The sequence below is a fragment of the Crocodylus siamensis genome, chromosome 3 (genome assembly GCF_052110815.1).
Source record: "Crocodylus siamensis isolate JL-2025a chromosome 3, ASM5211081v1, whole genome shotgun sequence".
Classification (NCBI taxonomy): Eukaryota; Metazoa; Chordata; order Crocodylia; family Crocodylidae; genus Crocodylus; species Crocodylus siamensis.
In genome coordinates this window covers 45,282,656-45,305,525 of record NC_143397.1, presented here as the reverse complement: position 1 = coordinate 45,305,525, position 22,870 = coordinate 45,282,656, and the positions used below count along the sequence as shown (strand labels likewise).

Genomic DNA, 22,870 nt, shown 5'->3' with positions numbered 1-22,870 from the left:
CTAACAAAAGGAAAATGACAAGTTTTGTCTGTTGCCCTTTTGTTTTAAATATAGGAGGGATGGTGCTTATGTATTATTAAATATGAATTAGGATAGTGCCTGTGACATGCTGTTTCTCATATCAACATTTTTATTATACTTTTCTGCTTATAATTCTTTGGCTATACAAATAAACTGCTGTGATTAAAATTAAAATAGACTTTTGACCAAAAAAAAAGTTTGCATACTGGGGAGGAGTGGAATATACTTCACTGTTTCCTGACATGGTTAAACAGTATCCACCCAAGCGTGTGGTATAAACAAGTAATTCTGAGAAACAAAAGTAGTACACCATGAGCACTTCCTCCATCTAAAATTCTGATGCAAGGTTTTTAAGGATGGCAGAAATAATTTCTTAATTGGGCTAACACTAGCTGCCTGTGCTGTACAGTGCTTTTAAATATAAGCTTGTGACAATTACAGAAATGTGCATGTTGAGACTAGAATAGCTTAACTTGATGGCTGATAGAAATATGCTTGCATTCTGTGAAATGTTTTGGGGCAAGCTGGGAGTGATGAATCTTGATGAAGCAACATGAAAACATGGATTTCTGAACTGTGGTACATGAGTTTGATATTCCATTTGTTCACTCTGTGATCTTTAAAGATTGTGTGACCTAATAAAATTAGAAAGCCACTACCATAAGAAAATAAAGTCGTAATACAAGCAGGAATTACCTAATGTTACCTCTAAAGATTCTTTTCTTTTTTTTTTTTAAAATGCCCTAAAAGGTCTTCATGGCAGTCATTAGGAAGTGCCCAAAGAATTTACCCATGATGATAATTAGATTGCAGTTTACACAGTATTACATACTGAGATAACCTTATCTCACTATGTATCTCAGACTGGGCTAACTATGTGGTTTTGGGAAAGGGGGTTATGATACCTGAAGCATATCACAAATATAAGAAAACTTGTGGAGCATTATATTGTATGGGAAAATGTTGATAGTAATTCCAAAGTATTCACTGGATAAATACTTTAAGTTTTCTTTATTAAGGTACACTACACTCACCTGACCTTTGTTATAGCAGGGTTTTTTTAAGAGTGGAAAAGTAAGTTTTAAAAGATCTTATATGGCATTTACATTAGTATTAAAAAGGAGTTATCTATGTACATTTTTAATTTGTTCTTTTGTAGGTGCTCTCATTCTGTACAACCGTATTATTGTTTTCTGGCTACTAGATGACCAACAATGCAGCATCTTTGGTTAGTTACACCACTAAATATTAATCTGATTGCACTCTATAGAACAGATTTCTACATAACTGAATGATTTAAGTGCTGTGGTAAAATTAGTTTTGTAAAAATTATAGAAAGACTTATTAGAGATGGTGTACTTGAGTGGCAAATCATGCTTTAAATTAGTCAATACAATATGCTGCTGCTCAGGAAGTCAGTTTTTAATCTAAGTGCATATTGCACTGTTGGATCATGTAAACTTTTATTTAAGTCTGCTATATTTTGGAATATCTTGCCACACAAGTGGTCTTTATATAACAAAAACATATTTGATACAGGCTTAATATGTAAGTATTTCTAGAAAAATCCTGGATTGAAGATGTAAATCTCTTATAAAAAAAAAAAAGTCTGCTTTTAATTGCTTCATATTTTAGAAGGGTTTCTGACTACTCCTAAAAAAAATAAATAAACTTTTTTTAAATGAAAGTTTGTAAACTTAAACATGTTCTTATTCTCTGTATATCTCGTTACTTCATTAACAAGTTGCACACTATGTACAATCTAAGGTTACATTTCTTGGGTAATTAAGTATCTTCATTTGTCTGGTTAGATTGGAGTATAACATGCACACCTAGCATGTATTGATAGAACACTCTTTAATTATTCACGCTTTCATTTATAAGTAGACACAAATCCAGATCACCTAAGGGTAGCCTTTTATCCACTGTGAAATTTCTGAAAATAATTACCCCACTAAAAAGGAGTGAGGGGTATTGAAGAAACAAAAACATTAATACAATTCTAGAAAGTCCTTCCACGTAGAAGTTTCTCTGCATAGTGGCATATTAACCAATCTTTACCTGTCATACTCAGAGCTTCTCTCTGAATCCCATTTCACTTCATAAAAAAATCTTTTGCAAGCGCATATTATTTAATTAACTGGTTTAATTCAGTATACTAGCAGAATTACAGTTTATGTTCAAATTTCAAAAAAGGAAAAACAAAGTGATTTCAGTTCTCTGTCAGAGTGTGGACCAGTTGCCATAGCAAGGGAAACTACAAAAGCTAGGACTCTTCAGTTTGAAAAGGAGAAGGCTGGCTGTGATAGAGAAAATTGTGAAGGGTGTGGACAAAAGTGAATATGCAATTGTTATTCACCAAGATCCAGAATATGAGGACTAAGGGGAACCCACTGAAATTTGTGGGAGTCAGGGCTAACTCTTAACATGAGAGTCTTTTTCACACAGCATATAGTTAATTTGTGGAACTTACTACCACAGGAGGTGCTAGAGGCAGACACTAGCAAGGTTAAAAAATAGACCTATTGTCCATGATTTTGTCTAGTCTAACAGCTATTCAACAGAGCAGTCAAAGATGTATCCTCTGGTATCTCTAAACCAATGAATATGGATGCCTGGGAGGGTTATGAACATGGGATTGGTAGCTTTAGATCAGTGGTTCTCAACATTTAAACTCAAGCTCTTCCTTGGAAAATACCAGCTCTTAGTTCTCACTTTTTTCCCCCTGCTGAAAAATAATAGAAGTACTTTTTCTGTTGTAAAGAACTCAGAAAGTCCACAACTATGGGTTTCTATTGGAAAACACTTGGGTTTACAAACATGATTTACAAGATAAACCAACAGTGCTAATGTGTGGCACTCTTAGCCACACTCTAATGTGTGGCTAAAAGGGCCTCAAGGGACCCGAGTGCTGTGACACCCTGGTTGAGAATCATTGCTTTGTCTAGATCTACCCAGTTCAATGTTCTCCCTCAAAGCATCCATTCCTGCCACCCATAGACAGGCCTATTTGATATGCCAAGGGTCATAGGCTTTAGTCAATCACAAAAAATTATAAGCTTCCTTTAGTAAGGGAGACCACAGAGGACATTCATATAGACAGGATCCTGGGCTAGACAGACCATTGGTCTGACCCAGTATGGCACTACTTACGTTTTCGTCATATCCATACAGCTTAGCTCCAGTCCCTTTTACTTGTTCCAGTGAGAGTTTTTCAGAACTGTGGCTTTGTTCAATTTCTAAGCACATTTCCTAAGTGCATTAACTAGTCTTGTTTCAGTATCAATTCTGGGCACAAGGGGGAACTAATTCACATTTTTTTAAATTTGTTCTTACATTCCATTTGCAGAGCAGAAGCAACTTCCAGATTCATTCCTTGGTTTCTATAATAGCCAGATTGTTGAACACAAAAAGTGGTTTTCAGTGCCTCCTACCAACTTGTTCATGGATGATGCAGAAGATTGCCCTTCAGACGAAGAGCTATTACCAACTACAGTAGGTATCAGCAAGCCAGATCCAACCCATGGAACCAAGCAGTTTCACCTGCAGCAATGATCTGATCAGAAGCATTAGCTCTCTGATGCAAGCCAGGTTCTTCAGGTCCACCGCTTTAAAAAGTTGCTGACCACTGAACTACAGGATAGTCTGAGCAGGCATAGAATAATGCATGAAATCTAACTAGTTGACTGGTGCCTTGAGGTTGATTACCAAAAGCATTCTTGGAGATGCCCAGCCACAAACTGATAAATGCAGCCATATTGTCTTTAGAGCAGTGAGTTTATGTAGTCAAGGATATTGTTACCTAGGCGGAATATGCATCTGCCTACAAATTAACCCTGCCCTTTTCTTCATGTAGTTAAATATACTATATGCAAATTTATCCTTTTGCTACAATCCCTGGGTGCTGGCATCTGCTGGAATTGTTAAGGCAGTAATTTCAGCTTTTGCACTGATATCTGATGAACAAAGTAGAAGCGTGTAATATTATTAGCAAGGAAGCTGTTTTTGAGTATTTAAGGTCTGGAGGTCACATTTATAAATATAACTCATTTGACCATTTACTTTGGAACATGGAAAATGGAAGTCTTTTGAGACCGTATATTTCTAACAATGAAAAGAAGTCAAGGATTCCAGGTCGTATGGCTGGCATTGTACAGATCATAGAAGTGTGTGGATATCTAAGACATATAAGACATTTTTATCAGCTTCTGCTCAAAACATCTGAAGGAGCTGTGCCCTGCTATTTCCCTTCTTGTTGTTTTAGTTAAAATTCTTACTTGTGGATACTGAAACATAGTAGCTTCTTATAGTCTCTTCTCTGTTATGTCATTCTGATGGTATCAGAGCTCAATTAGCTTTTCATTTCATGGTAATTGCTATTTATTGGACAGCAACTTGAAAATTTTGCACTTCTCATGAAAATGAACTGGTTGTTGATAGATCCGTGGCAGCCTGGCTGTTTTAAGAACTAGCTACAGCTACTACCAGCTCTGATAAATAAGCAAAAGAGTTTTCTGTGTGGCCTTTTGACATTTACTGTACCCATCTCTTCCTCGGATGGTGTAGTTAAAGAGCCCAGGTGCAAAATATGCAGAAATCCATGGGAGAGAACAGATATAGGTCTGTGTAGCCACTGAAGCTTGCATTAAATATAGCTTTTGTGGCCAGAGTCTTTAAAAGTAAACAAACAAACATTTTTTTTTCAGGTTCTTATTATTAGTTAGGATACAAGGAATATGGTATGTTTCCTGTGCAATACAGAAAATAATTTATTGCAGAAAAATTACTGTACACTGATTTGCAAAAGTTTCTTGCATAGCAATTAAGCATTTAAGAATAAAGTTTAAATATACATTTGATGTACACCCCGCATTATATTTAGTTCTCATTTTTTAGAATTACCTTTCTTATTTTTTTAAATGAGAACATTTTAACCAAATCAGAAAAAAATGCAGCCATGCCCTAAGTTATGCAAGCACTCAATGCAAGTAGAAATGTTCTATAGATTATTCAAAATAATTTCAGAATTCAGGCAGCACCAAGGAAAAGTATTTGGCAAACATGCCCCAACCACCAAGAAAGGAAGCTTTAAAAGGCTTACATTCCATTTTTTAAACTAAAAACTGGAGATGTTTTTCAATCTGAAAAACAATTTCTCATTGGGCGAGAACATCTTTATGTTTCCAAGCACTGATGATGTTACCAGCATTAATAAAACTGGATGGAAAAGAAAGTACCAATCTGATCAGTTAACACAGATCCAATTTGTGCCATTAAGGGATGACAAAAGTACAGGTAAAAGACTTTTAATTATACTATATTGTCCAGATCAATAATCCTAGGGAAAAATACCCACTTCCTATTTTTCATTTATGTTATTACGCTGAAATTAATTCTTAAATGGCCATGACCTTAATTAAAATAAAAAGATCTCCAATTGGTATTGTTTTAGCATACTTCAGCATCTTTTCCTTGAAAACAGCAGCTGTGGGTATTCCAGGAAAAAAAAGCAGCAGCATAAAGAATAGGTTTAATCTCCTTACGCACAAAGGGGATTTAAAGACAATGCTACAAAGCCTCTAACTACTTCATGAAAACAATTCCTGTAGCAAATTCAAAAGATACAAAAAGTTACACCTAAGACAATATGATAGTTTCAAGTTTACATTTAAGATTTTAGGATCAAATATTTTCTATTTATTTTATTGGAATTAAAAAACAAAAAACTTTTTTTTTTTTAAATGGAACCTATTACTATCATATGTTGCTCTCTACACAGCTGAAAAGGCTGTTTCTACCTACTGTTGTTACAAGTAACCCCTAAGATTACTGCAATTGAAAGATCAGATCAAATCAACACATTCATACTCAAATACAGAAAAATAATAAAAGTCATGGCATTGTTCTCACCGTCATCATGTTTCTCTTCTATTATAGATGGTTTCCTTGATCCACATTTCTTTTGTTTCAGACTCGATCGAGTCTTACAGGTAATAGTTATGCAGGAACATATATTAAATAAACAGTGTTTACCCAGGTAGTATTTTACATACCAATTCAACAGTTCATGGGGTAGGCAGTATTATACTCACATAAAAATGGAGAAACCAAGGCAGGAGAGGTTTAGTGACCTGTTCAACATCAAAGGAAAACTATCTGAAAACCAATACCAGAAATCAAAATTTTCTAATTTCCCACTGCCATATTTTGACCTCAGTTACATGTTCTCTAATAAGCCCCAAATTTCACTTCTGACACAAAGTAATTCATAAGAGGCCATTTAACCTCATTCATTGCCTCTTCTTAGACTCAGCAAGAAATTGTTTTGAAAAACTGTACTTTTTGGTCGACTGAGGAAGAAAAAAAATCTTTTGACTAGAATGTGAGAACCTTTCAAAACATATTCCTTACCTTGTTAGTCCATGGCACCAAAGTACCTTCAAGTTAGTATGCTAATTAAAGTGCTCAGTGACTCGTGTTAGTTCAATCCCCTTAATACTGAAGTTTATAAATTCCTTTAGAAAGTCAACTGTTAAACAGGAACAGCATGTATTCAGAAAGGTTCAACCCCTGGTTTCAACAAAGTCCATAGGAGTTTCCCTGTTAATTTCAATAGGGCCAAGATGTGGCCCGTAATGCATAGAACATAAAAAAAAATGTAAAAGCGTAGGCACAATTCAATCAAAATACATTCTTTTCCAGTACAGCAGAGGCAATACAATGACATATATCATATTCCAAACCTGGGAGATTCAGAGTACCTTACAGTGGTAAATATCTCTCTGGAAAATATTTGGCAAGAGCAGAATATTGCATCTGGTCTACTATTTTTCACCAATAATAAAAGCAAAGTGTCCAATATGTACTTAAGTCCATATATGTACTTAGCCCTTCAAACTTTATTAGCTGTGTGAAGAGTTGAGGTTGTTTGGCCCACCTCCAAACTATTTAAACGGAAGTATTAAAAGGCTGAAGAAGTACATATGAACTAATAGGTTGCTTCATCCATATTGTCATCACTGTCAGCACCAAAGTCATCACCATCTTCAAAATATGAAGCAATGTAGTCATTTTCCTAAATGAAAATATAACATAAGTGAAGGTATGTACTTTAAGACAATTTAAGCAGATGAGAGGGAGGTATTACATTCTCACACAGTTTTTAAATAAGGCTAGTTGCCTCATGTTGTATTCTGATTAATACTAACATCTTGAAACAAACAGTACAATCTCCTTCCTTAATTTGATAGGAGACCAAAAAGGGAAAACTTAACTTCTGGCAAGTTTAACTGTCAGTAGTTTCACCTTTTCCTTTTTCACTAGGAGAACTAGATATCAATACAAAAGTATTGCCTTATATTACAGTGGTAAAAGATAAGTCATGATGTGCAGAACTTTTACTAGCAGTTTCTTTGTGGCAAGGTGCTTGATTTCAGTTATCATTCCTGCCACTATATTAATCTTTAAAGAAGACTGTCTCTTTCAGTAGATTTAAAAGAGCTGTCATACCTCTTCTTGCTCCTCTTCGTCATATTCTTCTTCTGCGGCTGCTGTTTCTTCTTCTTCATCCTCCTTGTCTTTATCTTTGTTTTTCTCTTTCTCTTCATCTGATTTTTCTTCTTCATCGCCTTTCTTTTCCAACTCCTGTCATAAGTCAGTCACATTAACTACAATATTCTGTTCACAGCACACCCTCCACACTACCAAAACACAAAATTCAGGTTTGTTGCAACCAGCAATTGAAACAACGATGTAGGGAAAATATGTAGCTTAATAAAATCCCAGGATTTTACCAAGACTTTGCATATCAAATTCATCAGATTTACCCTGGGGTGTGAATGGTTAAACAATTAACTGATCACCTCAGTGATAACCAGTTCTAGCTTACCGGTTATCATTTAGCCTGGAGCCAGGCAGTCTAGGAGGGAAGGGAAGCCCTGTCATGTCCCAGCAAGAATTGGAAAGTGGCAGGGCAGGAGGGAGAGGAGAGAGAAGTGAGGAGGAAAGGAGTGGGGAAAGGGCAGGGGTGACTAATAGCTAGGCTACAAGGAGTGAGGGATGAGGAGGAGGGGAAGGGGAAGAGGAGAGGGGACAGAAGGGATGCTGCAGCCGCTTGCTGACTGTTGTCCCTCCAGAGCTTCCTGGGCTGTGCTGCCTGCCTGGCAGGGCTGCTTTAGCCCCTGGCTCCCCATGCTGCTTGGGGTGGGTGGATGCAGCCCTTCCTCCATGGCAGGGTCGGGCAGGGCCTCCCCCCCCAACAATTCATATTGCCATGGGTCACCCACCCTACCTCTATGCTGGACCAATTAATCGTTTTTGCAACAAATAAATATTTATTTAAAATCGGTATTTACACCCCTAGTTACTCCTGCCTTCTTTTGCAGCTAACCTTCCTCTATCTGCCACCTGTAGATGTGCTGGGTAGCAGTACAGTTTTGCTGCCAGTTGTGGATAAACCGGCAGCTGCACCACCAGGACATGACAGGGACACCAGATGGCAATTCTTTCCCTCCTGAAAAGCACCTATGTCTTTTGATGGTGTTGTAACATGGTGTGTACAGGTAACCACTATAATAAGCCTGCCCAACCCCCAGCCATGGGTCTACAAGTCCTCAACAGTGCAACGAGAAGATGTCAGAATCTCAATGGCTGTGAAGATGGATGAAGGCTGCAGTGGAACGAGATCTCCAATTGTCTTGGGCTCCTTGGCATTGGATTCAAGTCTCATTCTGTCAAGATCTGTGTTGAAGTTGATGTGCAGCAACTTTTCCAAAATAAAATAAATCATACATAGGCATCTTCCATGAAAATGGTTTTTCCAGCACATTTTTCAAGCCTTTTGGTGACTAGTTATTGAAGAGGGGAGCAGGGCAGTGAAGTCTGGAAGCTCCTATTCATGAAATGGCATGAAGGTAGCAGTTACAAGAAGGTCGTCTAACACCTGAATGAAGACAGGAGCATGATTCAGCAGCTATCATTGCAACAGAGCAGACCTCTTCAGGATCCACTCTGCTTACCCCACGTGGGGAGGGGACTAGAAAAGGTGGCTGAAGCATAGCCTGTCTACCTTCTTCCTGACTGGATAACTGCATCCAGTGGGATCACCTTTACTGTGGTACAAAATCAATGAAGACACACATTCAATTTTGGGACCCAGAACATCAGCACCCTCATGGACAAACCTAATAGTAAATACCCAGGGTACCGCACAGCAATTGTGGCTTGAGAACTCAGGGGACACAATATCAATGTCGCTGCACTGAGCAAGACCCCGTGAGTATGAGATGGGCAGCTCAAAGAACATGGAGACAGCTTCTTCTGGAAGTATAAACAGGAAGGAGGATGCTGGCTTCACAGAGTTGGTTTTGCCATCAAGAATGAACTCATTAATCAATACAATGAGTTCCCTATTGGAATTAGTGAGCACTTAATGACTCCCCATCTTAAATATGCCACTGCCATTAGCACATATGCCCTGACACCAGTGACAAAACCAAGAAGGATTTCTACACCAACCTTTACCAAGTCCTTTCTGACATTCCAGAAGGAAACACATTTTTCTTGGTGATTTCAAATGCCAGAGTTAGAAGGGACTTGAACCTCTGGAATGGAACCATTAACAAAAAAAGAGTAGAAAAAGATAACTCCAACAGCATCCTCCTCTTAACCAAAATCATAGAATATGGACATACAATCACCAACACCCTGTTCTCCCAGAAAAACAGGTACAAGACATCATGGCAACACCCACAATATAAGCATCAGCACCTGATTGACTATATCACTGTTCGTGTCTGGGATCGCAAAGATGTGCGCATTACCTAAGCTATGCTAGGACCTGATGATTACTAAACCAAACAGCGACATCTACTCAGTTTTGTCACTCAGACCGGACACCCAAATGACAACTGCAGCAGAAGAAATGCCAATGAAAAATCAACCTCAAAGGACTCAAGGACCCAATCAAGCATGACATTTTCTACCAGTGCTTCAATGAAAAACTGGCAAAATTCCAATCAACAATGGGAGAATGTTGGCAGTGCTTGGGGTGCCTTCAGGTTCATCACCATCAGCACCTGTGAAGAGACACTTGGATTCTCTACCAGGAAACATCAAGCATGGAATGATGAGAATGACTGGGAGATCTAAGAGTTGATCCACCGTAAGTGCAAGACCTTTTGTGCTCGGCAGAATGATACCAACCACAAGCAAAAAAACTGAATCTCCAACAACCCAAGGCAGGGGTCCAAAGTAGGACCAGCAATATGAAAAACAGATGGTAGGAAGACAAGGAGAAGGAGATTCAACATATGTGCGAATCTCAAAGAAAGGGGAATCATCAGCACCCATTGGAAGGAGCATTTTGAAGACCTCCTCAATCAACTTTCTATTATTGACAAGATTGCTCTCAACTCTATCCCACAACAACCAATCAAAGATTATCTCAGACTTCCTCCAACCCTTGAAACTCTGGAAAACATTATTTCCTGTACCTCAGAAGCTCTCTCTTGCAGAAGGCTGACATCAAAAGAAATACAATATCTCCTTTAAAATGCAAGTACAGCCTTTGGATCCATGAGGAAATGGGTGTTTGAAGATCACAACATCAGATCTAAAACCAAGCTCATGATTTATCAAACAATTACGATCCCAACCCAGTGTACAGAGCTGAGATGTGGATAACATACAGGAGATAACTCAAGTAATTGGAAAAGTACTATTAATGCTGCCTGCAGAAGATCCTTCAAATCCAGTGGGATAATATATGCACCAACATTAGCATCCTCTCGTAAGCAAACGCCACAAGCATCAAGGCAATGATTATTCAAAATCATCTTTGCTGCACCAGCCACATCATCCAGATGTCCGACTCCAGACTTCCAAAGCAAGTCTTAATTTCCCAGTTCAGTGAAGGCGTACACATGAGAGGGGGGCAGAGAAAGTGCTTCAAGGACATCCTCAAGGCCAGTTTGAGAAAATGCAACATTGACATCAACTTGTGAGAGACTATCACCTAAGACCCCGTCCCCAAATGGAAGAAGAGTCTGCTGCAAGGATGTCAGTACTTTGAACTCTCTATGACAACAGGGGATGGAAAAGCAGCATGTCACAGACTGAACCAAGAATCTAGAGCCAGAAACCACCCCGAAACAGACACCTGAGTTGCAGTAGAGTCTGTCAATCCTAGATTGGCCTCATCAGCTATCTTTGGAACCAAGGACAAGACAATCATGGAAGACAATCAACCTTGACTGAAAGCAATTGCAGCAGTAATAAATCAAATATATTATTAGATTTTTATCTTAGATAAATATATCTGGTGTAAATATTCCTAACTTTCTTTCCCTCTTACCTTCGGATAAAAATGGAAATAAGCCATGGAAGTCTACATGGTGCTTTACAAGCACTAATACCCACAGTACCTGCCTTTAATAAAGCAGACAAAAACAAAGACCATTTGCCACTTGACTTCCTCTGGCCATAGTAGGGACACCATTCTAATACGAAGGTCACAATTTTCTCCAAGTCTACCGTTCCATTTTTCTTCTCTCTCCTCAACTTACCCCATGGATTTATTTATAACATTGGTAGGCTGGACTACTGCTGCTTCTCAGGACTTTAGCACCAAATTTCTTATTACTCTCTCTCCTTAGCGAACCTCACTGCTAAAACCATTATTCAATTAAGCAAGTAGAGAATGATGTTCTTCATGATATTCAAGTGACCAAATAACAACCATTTGAAAGCTAGGAATCGTCTCAGAGACTGGTGGTTAAGCGACTATCCTCACCATCTTGAATAACCATATCGCAGAACAGTTATTTGGCCTGTGTGATGCGGCTACTATTTGCTTTGGATTTGGCCCATTCGGGGGGGGCAGTGATTTGATTCGGTAATTCAAATCACTCTCCCAAATTGATTTAGCTGTCACTGAATCGCTGAATCTAACAGGCCCCATCCCCCACCTGCTATCCCAGCCCTGTCAATGGCTGCCCCGCCCAGCCCAGCATCTCCGTTCTTTAAATAAATAAATGTCCTACATTCACTAGCTGCTGCCAGGCACAGGAGAGATCCCTGTTGCCCCCCACTGCCTTGTGCTGCATGGGGGGGGGGGTGACAGGAGGGCCCCCTAGGGATGCCATGACCTCCCCTAGTGCCCTTGCCTACCGTGCCAAGTCTGGGTCTTTAACACATCGTCTATCTCGCCCGCCACATCTTTAATCTTATTAGTTCAGTTAAGGAGGCTGCCTTCCTACCCTTCTTGGCACAGGGCTGATCTTACTATGCCGGGATTTTCTCCGAGTCCCAGTGCTGGTCCTCTCCCGGGGCCAACTCAATACACACGCCCCCTCCCGGGCTTTGTATCTCACAGGCAGCGCCCCACTCGGGCCTGCCTCCTTTATATTCCACGGCCACTCACGTCCTGACCTGCATCCCGCGCTCCCCGCAGTCTCTATGCCCGCACTGGGGCCTTTGCTCACGCTCTTCGTGCTCTCCGCCCGCACTGGGGCCTGTGATCGCACCTCTTGCACTCCGCTGCCCGCAGTGGGCCTTCTATGCCCCCACTGGGGCCCTTGCTCACCCCTCGCGCTCGCTGCCCGCACTTGGGCCTTCTATGCCCGCACACAGGCCTGTGGTCGCGCCTCTTGTGCTCCCCGCCCGCACTCAGGCCTGTCTATGCCCGACTTGGGCCTACACCCCACTGGGGCTCCTCCCAATTGGGACTTCCAATTGGGGCCTGTCCCGGTAGTGCCCATGCTGGGCTGGGGTCGGGACCCCCCACTACTTAGACACACCTTCCTAGGTCCACACCCTACTGGGCTTCCGCCTCTACTAGACTCCTCCCGAAGTCGCCCCAATGGGCTGGGGTCGGGACAACCCCACAACGCAGCACCTCCGCGGTGCTAGGAACTCCCCCACCTTACTGGGGAGCTCCTGCTGAGGCCTCCTCCACCCCTATAGCCTCGCCTGGTCCTCTGGTGTAATAATCACAACTCCACAACGCTCTAAGCCAGCTGGCTATAACGCATCACAAGCCCCCCAACTCTCTCACATACTTCTGTCAGGGTTCTCTCCACCCCTGCATCATTGCAGCCGGTCAGAGTGGTCAGGCTGCAACCACTGACTCGGGGCTGCTCAGCTCGCCCGCAGAGCTCCTGCAGCTGCCAGGGAGGAATTGTGTCTGGGCCTCAGCCTTCCCTTCCTTATGAAGGCCAAGCCTCACCCCCTGGGTCTCAGCTGATCTAATCAGCTCCCGTAACAACTGGCACCTGCTGCCTTAATGAGTGACAGCTAAGTCCTTTCCTATCTTCAGTAGCAGGCAACTCAATAGCCCTGCTACAGGGGGGCTCTGCCACAAGCCTCCAGAAGCCCTGATGGCTGCTGCAGCAGCTGGTAGTTCTAGGCTTTTTTTTTTTTTTTTTTTTTTAAGAACCCGGAGCTGGAGCCAGGTGGGGCAACCATTGACAGGGCTAGGAGAGCAGGCGGGGGATTCATAGATTCATAGATGCTAGGGTCGGAAGGGACCTCAATAGATCATCGAGTCCGACCCCCTGCATAAGCAGGAAAGAGTGCTGGGCCTACATTACCCCAGCTAGATACACATCCAACCTTCTCTTGAATACCCCCAGGGTAGGGGAGAGCACCACCTCCCTTGGGAGCCCGTTCCAGACCTTGGCCACTCGAACTGTGAAGAAGTTCCTCCTAATATCTAATCTAAATCTGCTCTCCTCCAGCTTGTGGCCATTATTTCTTGTAACCCCCGGGGGCGCCTTGGTGAATAAATACTCACCAATTCCCTTCTGTGCCCCCCTGACGAACTTATAGGCAGCCACCAGGTCGCCTCTCAACCTTCTCTTGCGGAGGCTGAAAAGGTCCAGTTTCTCTAATCTCTCCTCATAGGGCTTGGCCTGCAGGCCCTTAACCATACGAGTGGCCCTTCTCTGGACCCTCTCCAGGTTATCCGCATCTTTCTTGAAGTGCGGCGCCCAGAATTGCACGCAGTACTCCAGCTGCGGTCTGACCAGCGCCCGATAGAGGGGAAGTATCACCTCCTTGGACTTATTTGTCATGCATCTGCTGATGCACGATAAAGTGCCATTGGCTTTTCTGATGGTTTCATCACACTGCCGACTCATGTTCATCTTGGAGTCTACTAGGACTCCAAGATCCCTTTCCACTTCCGTGCCACCCAGCAGGTCATTTCCTAGGCTGTAGGTGTGCTGGACATTTTTCCTCCCTAGATGCAGCACTTTGCATTTCTCCTTGTTGAACTGCATTCTGTTGTTTTCTGCCCACTTGTCTAACCTGTCCAGGTCTGCTTGCAGCTGTTCCCTGCCCTCCGGCGTGTCCACTTCGCCCCATAGCTTAGTGTCATCTGCAAACTTGGACAGAGTACATTTCACCCCCTCGTCCAAGTCGCTGATGAAGACATTAAAGAGTATCGGTCCAAGCACCGAGCCCTGCGGGACCCCACTGCCCACACTCTTCCAGGTCGAAACCGACCCATCCACCACAACTCTCTGGGTGCGACCCTCCAGCCAATTCTCCACCCACCGGACTGTGCAGTCATCCAAGTCACAGCCCCTTAACTTGTTCACCAGTATGGGGTGGGATACCGTGTCAAAGGCCTTCCTGAAGTCCAAGTATACGACATCCACCCCTCCTCCTGCGTCGAGGCGTTTTGTGACCTGGTCATAAAAAGAGACTAGATTGGTCAGGCACGATCTACCTGCCACGAACCCGTGCTGGTTTCCCCTCAGCATAATTTGTCCTGCCGGGCTCTCACAAATGTGAGCCTTGATGATTTTCTCAAAGATTTTGCCAAGGATGGAGGTGAGACTGACTGGCCTATAGTTACCCGGGTCCTCCTTCCTCCCCTTCTTGAAAATGGGAACCACACTGGCCCTTTTCCAGTCCTCCGGGACTTGACCCGTGCGCCACGAGCGTTCAAATATTCCCGCCAGTGGCTCTGCAATGATGTCGGCCAGTGCCTTCAGTACCCTTGGATGGAGCTCATCCGGGCCTGCCGACTTAAAGGCATCCAGTTCCTCCAAGTGACCCTGCACCACCTCAGGGTCCACGCATGGAAGTCTGGTGCCTTGCTGCTGCCTCCCTACACTCCCAGTGAGAGACTTGTCATGCCTCTCACTTAGGAACACTGAGGCGAAGAACTCGTTGAGGAGTTCAGCCTTGTCCCCTCTGTCCGTCACCAATTGTTTCTGCCCATTTAGCAGGGGTCCCATTCCTCCCTGGGCCTTCTTTTTACTCCCTATATATCTAAAAAACAATTTCTTATTGTCTTTTACTTGGGTTGCCATCCTCAGCTCCATGGTAGCTTTGGCCTGTCTAACTGCCTCCCTACAAGCACGAGCAGAAGAGGTATATTCCTCTTTGGTGATCTCTCCCTGTTTCCACTTTTTATGTGCTCCCCTTTTGGCCCTTAGTCTCCCCAGGATTTCTCTGGTCAGCCAGGGAAGCCTCCTGGCCCCTTTCCCTCTTTTACCTCGCACGGGGATCGTCTCGCTTTGTGCGAGAAGGATAGCTTCCTTAAGGCACAGCCACCCTTCTTGGGCTCCCATCGTTTCAAAACTACTACTCTGCAGTGCATCCTTCACTAATCGCCTGAGTTTGCTGAAATCAGCTTTCCTAAAGTCCAGCACGTTCACCCTACTGGTTACCTTACCCACTCGACGCCTTATGTTGAATTGTACTTTTAGGTGATCACTGTCCCCCAGATGGCTACCGATCTGTAGGTCCCCTACACAGCACAGGGCAGCAGGGATCGCCACCCATCCCCCTGCTTGTCTGGCAGCAGCCGGTGAGTACAGGGCTTTTTTTTTCCCTTTTTTGAAGTGCCAGGACACTAGGGCTGGGCAGGGAAGCCATTGATAAAGGCTGGGAGAGCAGGCATTGGTTGGGGATGGGGCCTGGCAGGGGTCCCCCCTGCTCCTTCAGCACCGCCCTGCCCCCTACTTACCGGCATGGAGTCTGGGTCCAGCTCCCTGCAGCAGCAAGTAGGGACTGCCCAAATCTCCAAAGCTGCAAATCTTTTCCGAATTGATTCAGAGAGCTTCAAATAGATTCAGACCTTTTTATTGAACTCCTGATTCAATTCGGATTCAGAGATTCGGCCACTAAATCAAGCTGAATATCCTCTGAATCGAATCGGCACCTGAAGCTTCGCACAGCCCTAACAGTTATCTGTTATCAAGGCCAGAGTAATGGCTGATTTATGAGATTTATGAGATCACTCAGGGAAGATTCGAACTTAACCATTTTGTTCTCTGCCAGAAACTTCTATTGCACAATAAAGACTATGCAGGCAAACGGAACTCTGGTGAGTAGGTCTTACCTCAATTTTTTTCAACACATCTACATTACTTTTGTTTGCATCAACTTTTGCATCAGCTTTTGCCTTTTTTGGTTTTCCACCTGCTGATATAAAATAACAAGTTATTTCTTGTCTCTCTTAGAATTCCAACAAAGATTGTACATCTACTTTAGTATTAAAAGTTACAGTTCAATATTAGCATCTATCTTGAAAAACTAATATAAATTTCTCTGCCATTTGCTTACTTTTATCTTGCAAATCCTTTATTCTCCTCTGAACCTTAATAGCTCACATTTTTATATAAATGAGGGTTAATCTAAAATTCAGCTTTGAATATGCATTTTACCACATTTTGGCCCAAACAGACATTCAGCTTCAGTCTAATAATTTACAAATGTATATTCAAAACTGGTTAAGGAAATAAGTGAAGAAAGCTCATAATCATAATTTCTCATAGTCTTAAAGATATTTAAAAACATCCTTACAATCATTTAAATTCCTGATGAGCCAATATTGATTTTCATTATGCAGTATCCTCAAGATCATAGGTGTTTGCACAAGATGAGCAATGCTCATCTTACCTTAACTGTACACTCAGAAAGGGCTAAGTGAGTTCTGTCTTTACAGGTGACTGACATTTTAATTTGGATGCATATAGCAGTTTTGACTCTAGGATGTGGGCTAAGCAGTCTTGAGATTTAACCCCTAAGAACAGCTATACCTGTGGGGAGGCCTTGAGACAATCCTTATGCTAATTCATTCTGTCTTAAGAAAGACAAATCCTACAAGAGAGACAGTTTTTGAGGCTGGGCAACGGTAGTGCAAAGACACCTATTTTGGGGTAAAATGTTTGCTTACGATAGTATTTTACTTTTTCCTAGCACAATCCCCTATATTTTTCACCGTCTTTTGGTACGTCAAGTACTGCCCACATCTAGAGGCAAGATATGCAATGGTGACTGGTGGTCTAATTAGTTATGACAAAACCCTATGGTCCTAAAGCACTGAATTATTTTTAGTGGCAGGAATAAACAAAATGAAGAGTTATAGTGCAGTTTACACTGTCTGGAGTACTGTGTGCAGAGATGGACACTATCTCAGAAAGGATACTGCAGAGCAATAGGTAGGTCATAGAAGAGTGATGAAAGCAATCAAGGTCATGAAACATGGGGAGCTTCCAGTCCCATGTGAAGACAGAAAAAACTGATTTTTTAACCTTAGAAAGGAGACAAATCAGAGTTGACATGGTAAAATTCTAATATAATAAAAGCCTTAGTCTGTCTGCCTGTAATGCTCTGGGCCAACTGCACGTGCATCACCAAGAGGGCATGCGCCAATTGGCTATGAGGGCCTGGAGTGTTACAGATAGAGGAGGCAAGGGAGCTGCCGCATTGCCCCCCACAAACAACAGCTGGCAGGGAGGGGGAGGGGGGGGAGCGGGAAGGGGAAAAGGAGGGATTTCCAATGGCAGACCCCCTCTGCTACCACCACCGCTGCCTGGCCCCAACAACAGCCAGCAGAGAGGGGGAGGCAGCAGGGAGGAAAGAAGGAGAGGGAGCATGTTGCATGGTGCCGGGTGTCAGTGACCATGTAAGCTCCCCTTCCCCAGTCCTGGGAGCCTGCAGCAGTGTGCGATGGAGCAGCAAGGGGTGGGAGGGGCCACAGAGTCAGACACAAGGAGTGGTGGGGAGTGTATGGGGCCAGAGGTGGAGCAGCAGCACTGCAGGGCACAGGGTGGCAGCACTCCACCCCCACCTGTCCCCCACCCCCATCATTCATGATGGGCAATTTGTCAGTACTGTATATAAATAAGGGGCTAAAGAGTACTCCCTCACACTTGTCTCATCACCAAAGAGCCAAGGGACATTCAATACAATTAAAACCTGGAAAATTCAAAACAGGTAAAAGGAAACTGTTTCCACCCCCAGATACAGTATACAGACTGTGGAACTCACTGCCAGATTAAGCTATTGAAGCCAAAAACTTAAAATTTGCCCATGTGAAGCTCTGAGCTAATGCAATTAGGCAGCTTCTGGTGTCTGAGTTAGAGTGGTTAAAACTTGTTCAGGAATCTCCTACACTACCCTGCTGTCTTCTGTGGAGACATAACCTTTGTTGTGGATGAAAAAATTTACTGTAACCTCCCAAGAGTCACAGTACTAACCCTTTGCTATTGAAGAATATTGAAAAGAATATTGCAGTTCAACAAATAAGGTGATATGCTTTTCATAATACACTAGTACAGTCTGCAGTCTGCTCTTGTTTATCTGAGCTAACTTTTTGAAAAAAGACTGAAGAACTGGCAAGAGGCCATAACTTTTATTATGCAGGAAGCATTTGTTATTGAGTGTTGCCCCTCAGTTACATACTTTACCTAGTTATAGATACTGTGGCAATAAGGATTTATACAATGCTTCTTACAACTCAGTATATTACATCTTTGAAGGAAGTTCAGTTGCTCTGTGATAATTTACAAATTCAGTTTATTGACGTGGCTGTTTATTGTATTTATAAATTGCTTTAGTTTAAATGGGAAAGGTGAAGAGATACATCAGGAAGGGGACAGAATAGCTTAACGTAAGCCTTTTCTCAACAAGTATCTGAAGGCTGTTAAGAGAAAATGCTTTAGCCTTTACAGGAAAAGTTCTGGGAAGCAGAAAACAAAAAGAACAGTTTTCTTTTTTAAAGACTCAGGGAGGGGGAGAAAAAGATAAATGCTTGGGAGAATCCAACTAACAGACAAAACACACAGCAGAGTATCAGTCAACTTAGGTCACCATCATAAGAGGGCAGCCATTAGGAAACAGACTCATATAATAGACAGTTTGTTGATTTTGATCACCTCTACCTTTCTCTAAACATGGTTCCCAATGTTAAACAATATTTTTTTCTCAAGACAGCTGTCTGGACATCACTGATCTACAAATACTGAATCCAGTCAGATCTTTTGGGTGAATGCTACCTGACACAGGGCACAGTTCAGGAGTCTAGCTGAAGACACAGGCTAGGAGTTGGAGAATTGTAGAATTATGTCCCAAGAGAGAAAAAGAAACAAGGTCTGATAGTTAATGGGATGCACTTAAGATAAAAAAGACAGAGATGAAACAAGCCTGCTAACTGTGACAGCATCATGATCTAGAATAAGAAGTCACCCTCTGAAAGGGATGTTTTACTTGTGATATCTCTGTACTGTACTTAGACATTGGTGGCCACCTTCCTTTCCTACAAACCTCCAAACTTCTTAAAGAGCTTCTATCCTTATGTTTAAAAAAACCCCAAAAAACAAAAACTCAGGTTTTAAAAGGGATATATCTTTTTATGTTACCTTCAGTTAAACTCTTCACCTTACCAGAAGTTTTGTTATAGAAATTAAGAAGAAAAAAGGAGACACTTTTGTCTTGAGAACAAAATATCAGCCAATGAGATATGAAATTGTATTGGGCTGTGTCTTTAAAGCTGCATTTACAGTAATCATTCAATGTCACCGTGTAGCAAACAAACAATACATCAGATGATTTCTTAAGATGCGAGAGCTTATTGCTGGCTCAATGTTTATTTAGAGAGTTGATAATTATACTTTGGAACAACAGCTATATGTTGGTTTCTTCTTTTAGAATTTCATAAATATTTAACTTTTAGTAGACTGCTTGCATTCTCTTTCTAGGACTAAGGTTCTCAAAGAGGCTCTTAAAAGGAAGAGAGCTTCCAGCTAAGCTGGTCTCCATGACTACTGCACAGACACTTTTCCGTTTTTTATCCTTGAACTGAAAGATGACATGAAAGATTTGAACAAAGAAGGAAATGAAAGTAAACAATGATAACATAATCGACATCTAGGTACACAGGTCAAAGTGTTGCTTCACATCAACAAAGCAATAGGCTTTAACATAAAAGTTAAAATAATAGCCATACATACTAGGCTATAGATTAATTCTGGTATTTTACAGTGAAAATTAAACTCAATTTTCTTTAAGAACAACCAATACCAACTCTAACTGCTGTTGAAGGATCTGGTTCACAATTCTGCCAGAGAGAGCTGAAAATAAATTTAAAAAGTAAAAATAGGGAAAAACAAAATAACCTCCATTAGTTTAGTTTTTGTGTGTGAATTAAACACAAGTCAACTAAATTATAAACAACAAAATAAGACAAAAAAGTTAAAAGATAGCAAAACAAGAGCTGCTAAGTTGTGAGAGGGAAAAGATGCTTAAAGATTTTTGACAACTGAAAACAATGACAAAAGTCTTAAAAAACCTGACAGTGCTACAGTCAGCATCCAAATACATACTGGCATGACAGGCAGAGAAATATACCAGCTGCAACATTTCCACTGTTTTACTGACCAGCTCAAACAATAATTGTTCACACCTGATTTTTAAGCACTGCATGTTCCTTAAAAACAAATAAGCTACCTTTTTTGATCTTCTTCCTTGGCTTAATTTCTCTTGGGAGTCTTCTCCAATCTGTAAGAAATAATTTTAATACACAAAACTATTTTATCTGTATTAAGATAGGTTCCCAAAAACTCTACTGAGGGCACATTATACTTGATTGTGTATAAAAACACATTTGACTTTTAGAATGAGAATATTCCCCAATGGAAATCAACTGTGCCATCTGTCTTTTGGGGTTTTTTTTTTAAAGTTAATCCTTTTACAGGATCATATGATGAAGGAATTTCTGCCCTGAGGAGATGTCCAGACATAACAGTGACCTTTAAAATATATATATTATGATCAGCCTATGATAGCGAGCTATGGTAGCCCTTATATTCAAAATTAGGGTTGGCAACACTGACTAAAGCTATTCCAGGAGATTCCACCCCCAGCATGATGCAATGTCCTTAATAGGGATGCACTGATAGAGATTTTTTTGGGCTGATACAGATGGCCGGTTTTTAATGGGGTGGGGGGTGGCCTCCCGTTGCTATACACACACCCTGGGAAGGCAAGAGGGGGAAGGTGCCCCCGGCTCCGTGTGTGGCGTGAGGGCGGGCTGCTACTGTGGTCTGGCACTGGGGCGTGTTGAGCTCTTCATGGCAAGGCTGGGCTGGGCTGTTCTTGGACTGGGCGGCAGCAGCACTAAGAGGGGGCTACAGCCACCCCAAAATTCCCCATAGCCTTCCTCCCAGCACTGCCACTGCACACCCTGAGTGTAGCCCTGGCCCAGTCCCCCCGCCAGGAAAAGCCCAGCGTTGCCCTTGGCCCCCCCAGTTCATAGCAGCAGCCCGCCCTCACCCCACACACAGATCTGGGAGCACACACCCACCATGCCCTCCTGGGCTGTGTAGTGGCAGGAGCTGCCACCCCCTCTCCCCACGCCTCCGGACAAGCCGCTAGTGACTCCATCTCACACCCTGCCCCAGCTGTGCAGCACCTGCTGCTACCCCAGCCCCAGCCCCATTCACTGCTGGGGCCTTGATCTGCCCTCCCCCCGCACCTCCCTTCCCTCACAACAGACTTACCAGCTGGACCCAACTGCTCTCCATGCTGCCAGGCTGTGTTCCTGGCTGCCTGCATGCACGGGGCATTTCTTGGCGACATTATCTGCCACATCAGTCAAAAAAGGCTGATTGCAGATACGGTCAATTTTCCTTATGTCAGTGCCGATCTGATATGGGACTGATGCATCAGTGCACCTCTAGTCATTAATTGTACTGTTCAACCCATTCACAATATCAGTCTCCGAGATTGCTTCCAATAGTCACTGGGAGATCAATGCAGACCCAAGAGGGTTGGCAACCCTACTGAAAATTCCAAATACCAATCACTGATAATTTTTTAAGTTTTCTTTGAATAAATCTTGTGGTCACACCCAGTCCAAATTTAAATCTTCCAGGAAAGTCTGAGGCAAGCCTTAGCTACTGATTCACAAGCAGGAAACTAAAAAGGTTAATTTTTGCAGGCTGTTCATTCATTTCCTTTAATATCACAGATTTGACATGTTGACGAGGTACATGTGATTTGGAAAGTTCTCAAATGTTATTTGCCTACCATTTCTTAAATCCTTCATCTTCCATTTTAAAACAAACTAAAAGATTACTGAAGACCCACAAAGAATTTCTTTTTGATAAGTTACATTATTACCTGGGGTCCATGCCATACGCTCTTTGCTTAGCTGCTGATATTTTTGACTGTATTTTTCAATTGCTAGAGAACAAGAAAAAAACCCAGCGATTGAATAAACATGATAATGCAAACAGTGTTCTTTATATTTCAATAAGATATGCACACTTTTCTATTTTCCAAGGAAACATTTTTCTACTATATGACTGTTGAACACTTATGCACATGCTAAACTTGAGTACCAGGAGCAGCCCCAGTGAAAGCAATAGGACTTTCTCAATTCTTAAGTACTTGTAGAATCTGGGCCTCGTATCTAAAGGAAGACTAAGTATTTTTTTGAGTTTTTTTAACTGATATCTGCCTTCAACTGGAAAATAAAACAAAACAAACAAAAAGTATTTTCCATTACCACCTGTAAAAAGCACTGAATCTACTCAGCACAAACACAGAC

The 22,870-nt window shown here is 42.1% G+C and overlaps 1 protein-coding gene across 9 annotated transcripts in view; it reads right to left on the bottom strand.

Moving 5' to 3' along the window:
- Positions 1 to 2,279: 2,279 nt before the first annotated feature.
- The window catches only part of POLR3G (RNA polymerase III subunit G), a 34,463-nt gene continuing 13,872 nt past the window's right edge, over positions 2,280 to 22,870 (bottom strand). For 5 of the 9 annotated variants that reach the window (XM_090038245.1, XM_090038243.1, XM_090038244.1 and 2 more), the window contains 6 exons: positions 22,441 to 22,503; positions 20,767 to 20,817; positions 16,376 to 16,458; positions 14,578 to 14,711; positions 7,531 to 7,665; positions 2,280 to 7,096 (listed from right to left, as the gene is read on the bottom strand). In XM_090038245.1, the coding sequence (XP_089894371.1) occupies positions 6,970 to 7,096; positions 7,531 to 7,665; positions 14,578 to 14,711; positions 16,376 to 16,458; positions 20,767 to 20,817; positions 22,441 to 22,503 (593 nt within the window). In that variant the 3' untranslated portion in view covers positions 2,280 to 6,969. The remainder of the gene's footprint in view (positions 7,097 to 7,530; positions 7,666 to 14,577; positions 14,712 to 16,375; positions 16,459 to 20,766; positions 20,818 to 22,440; positions 22,504 to 22,870) is intronic. The other 4 variants (XM_090038247.1, XM_090038248.1, XM_090038251.1 and 1 more) reach the window with 4 other exon arrangements.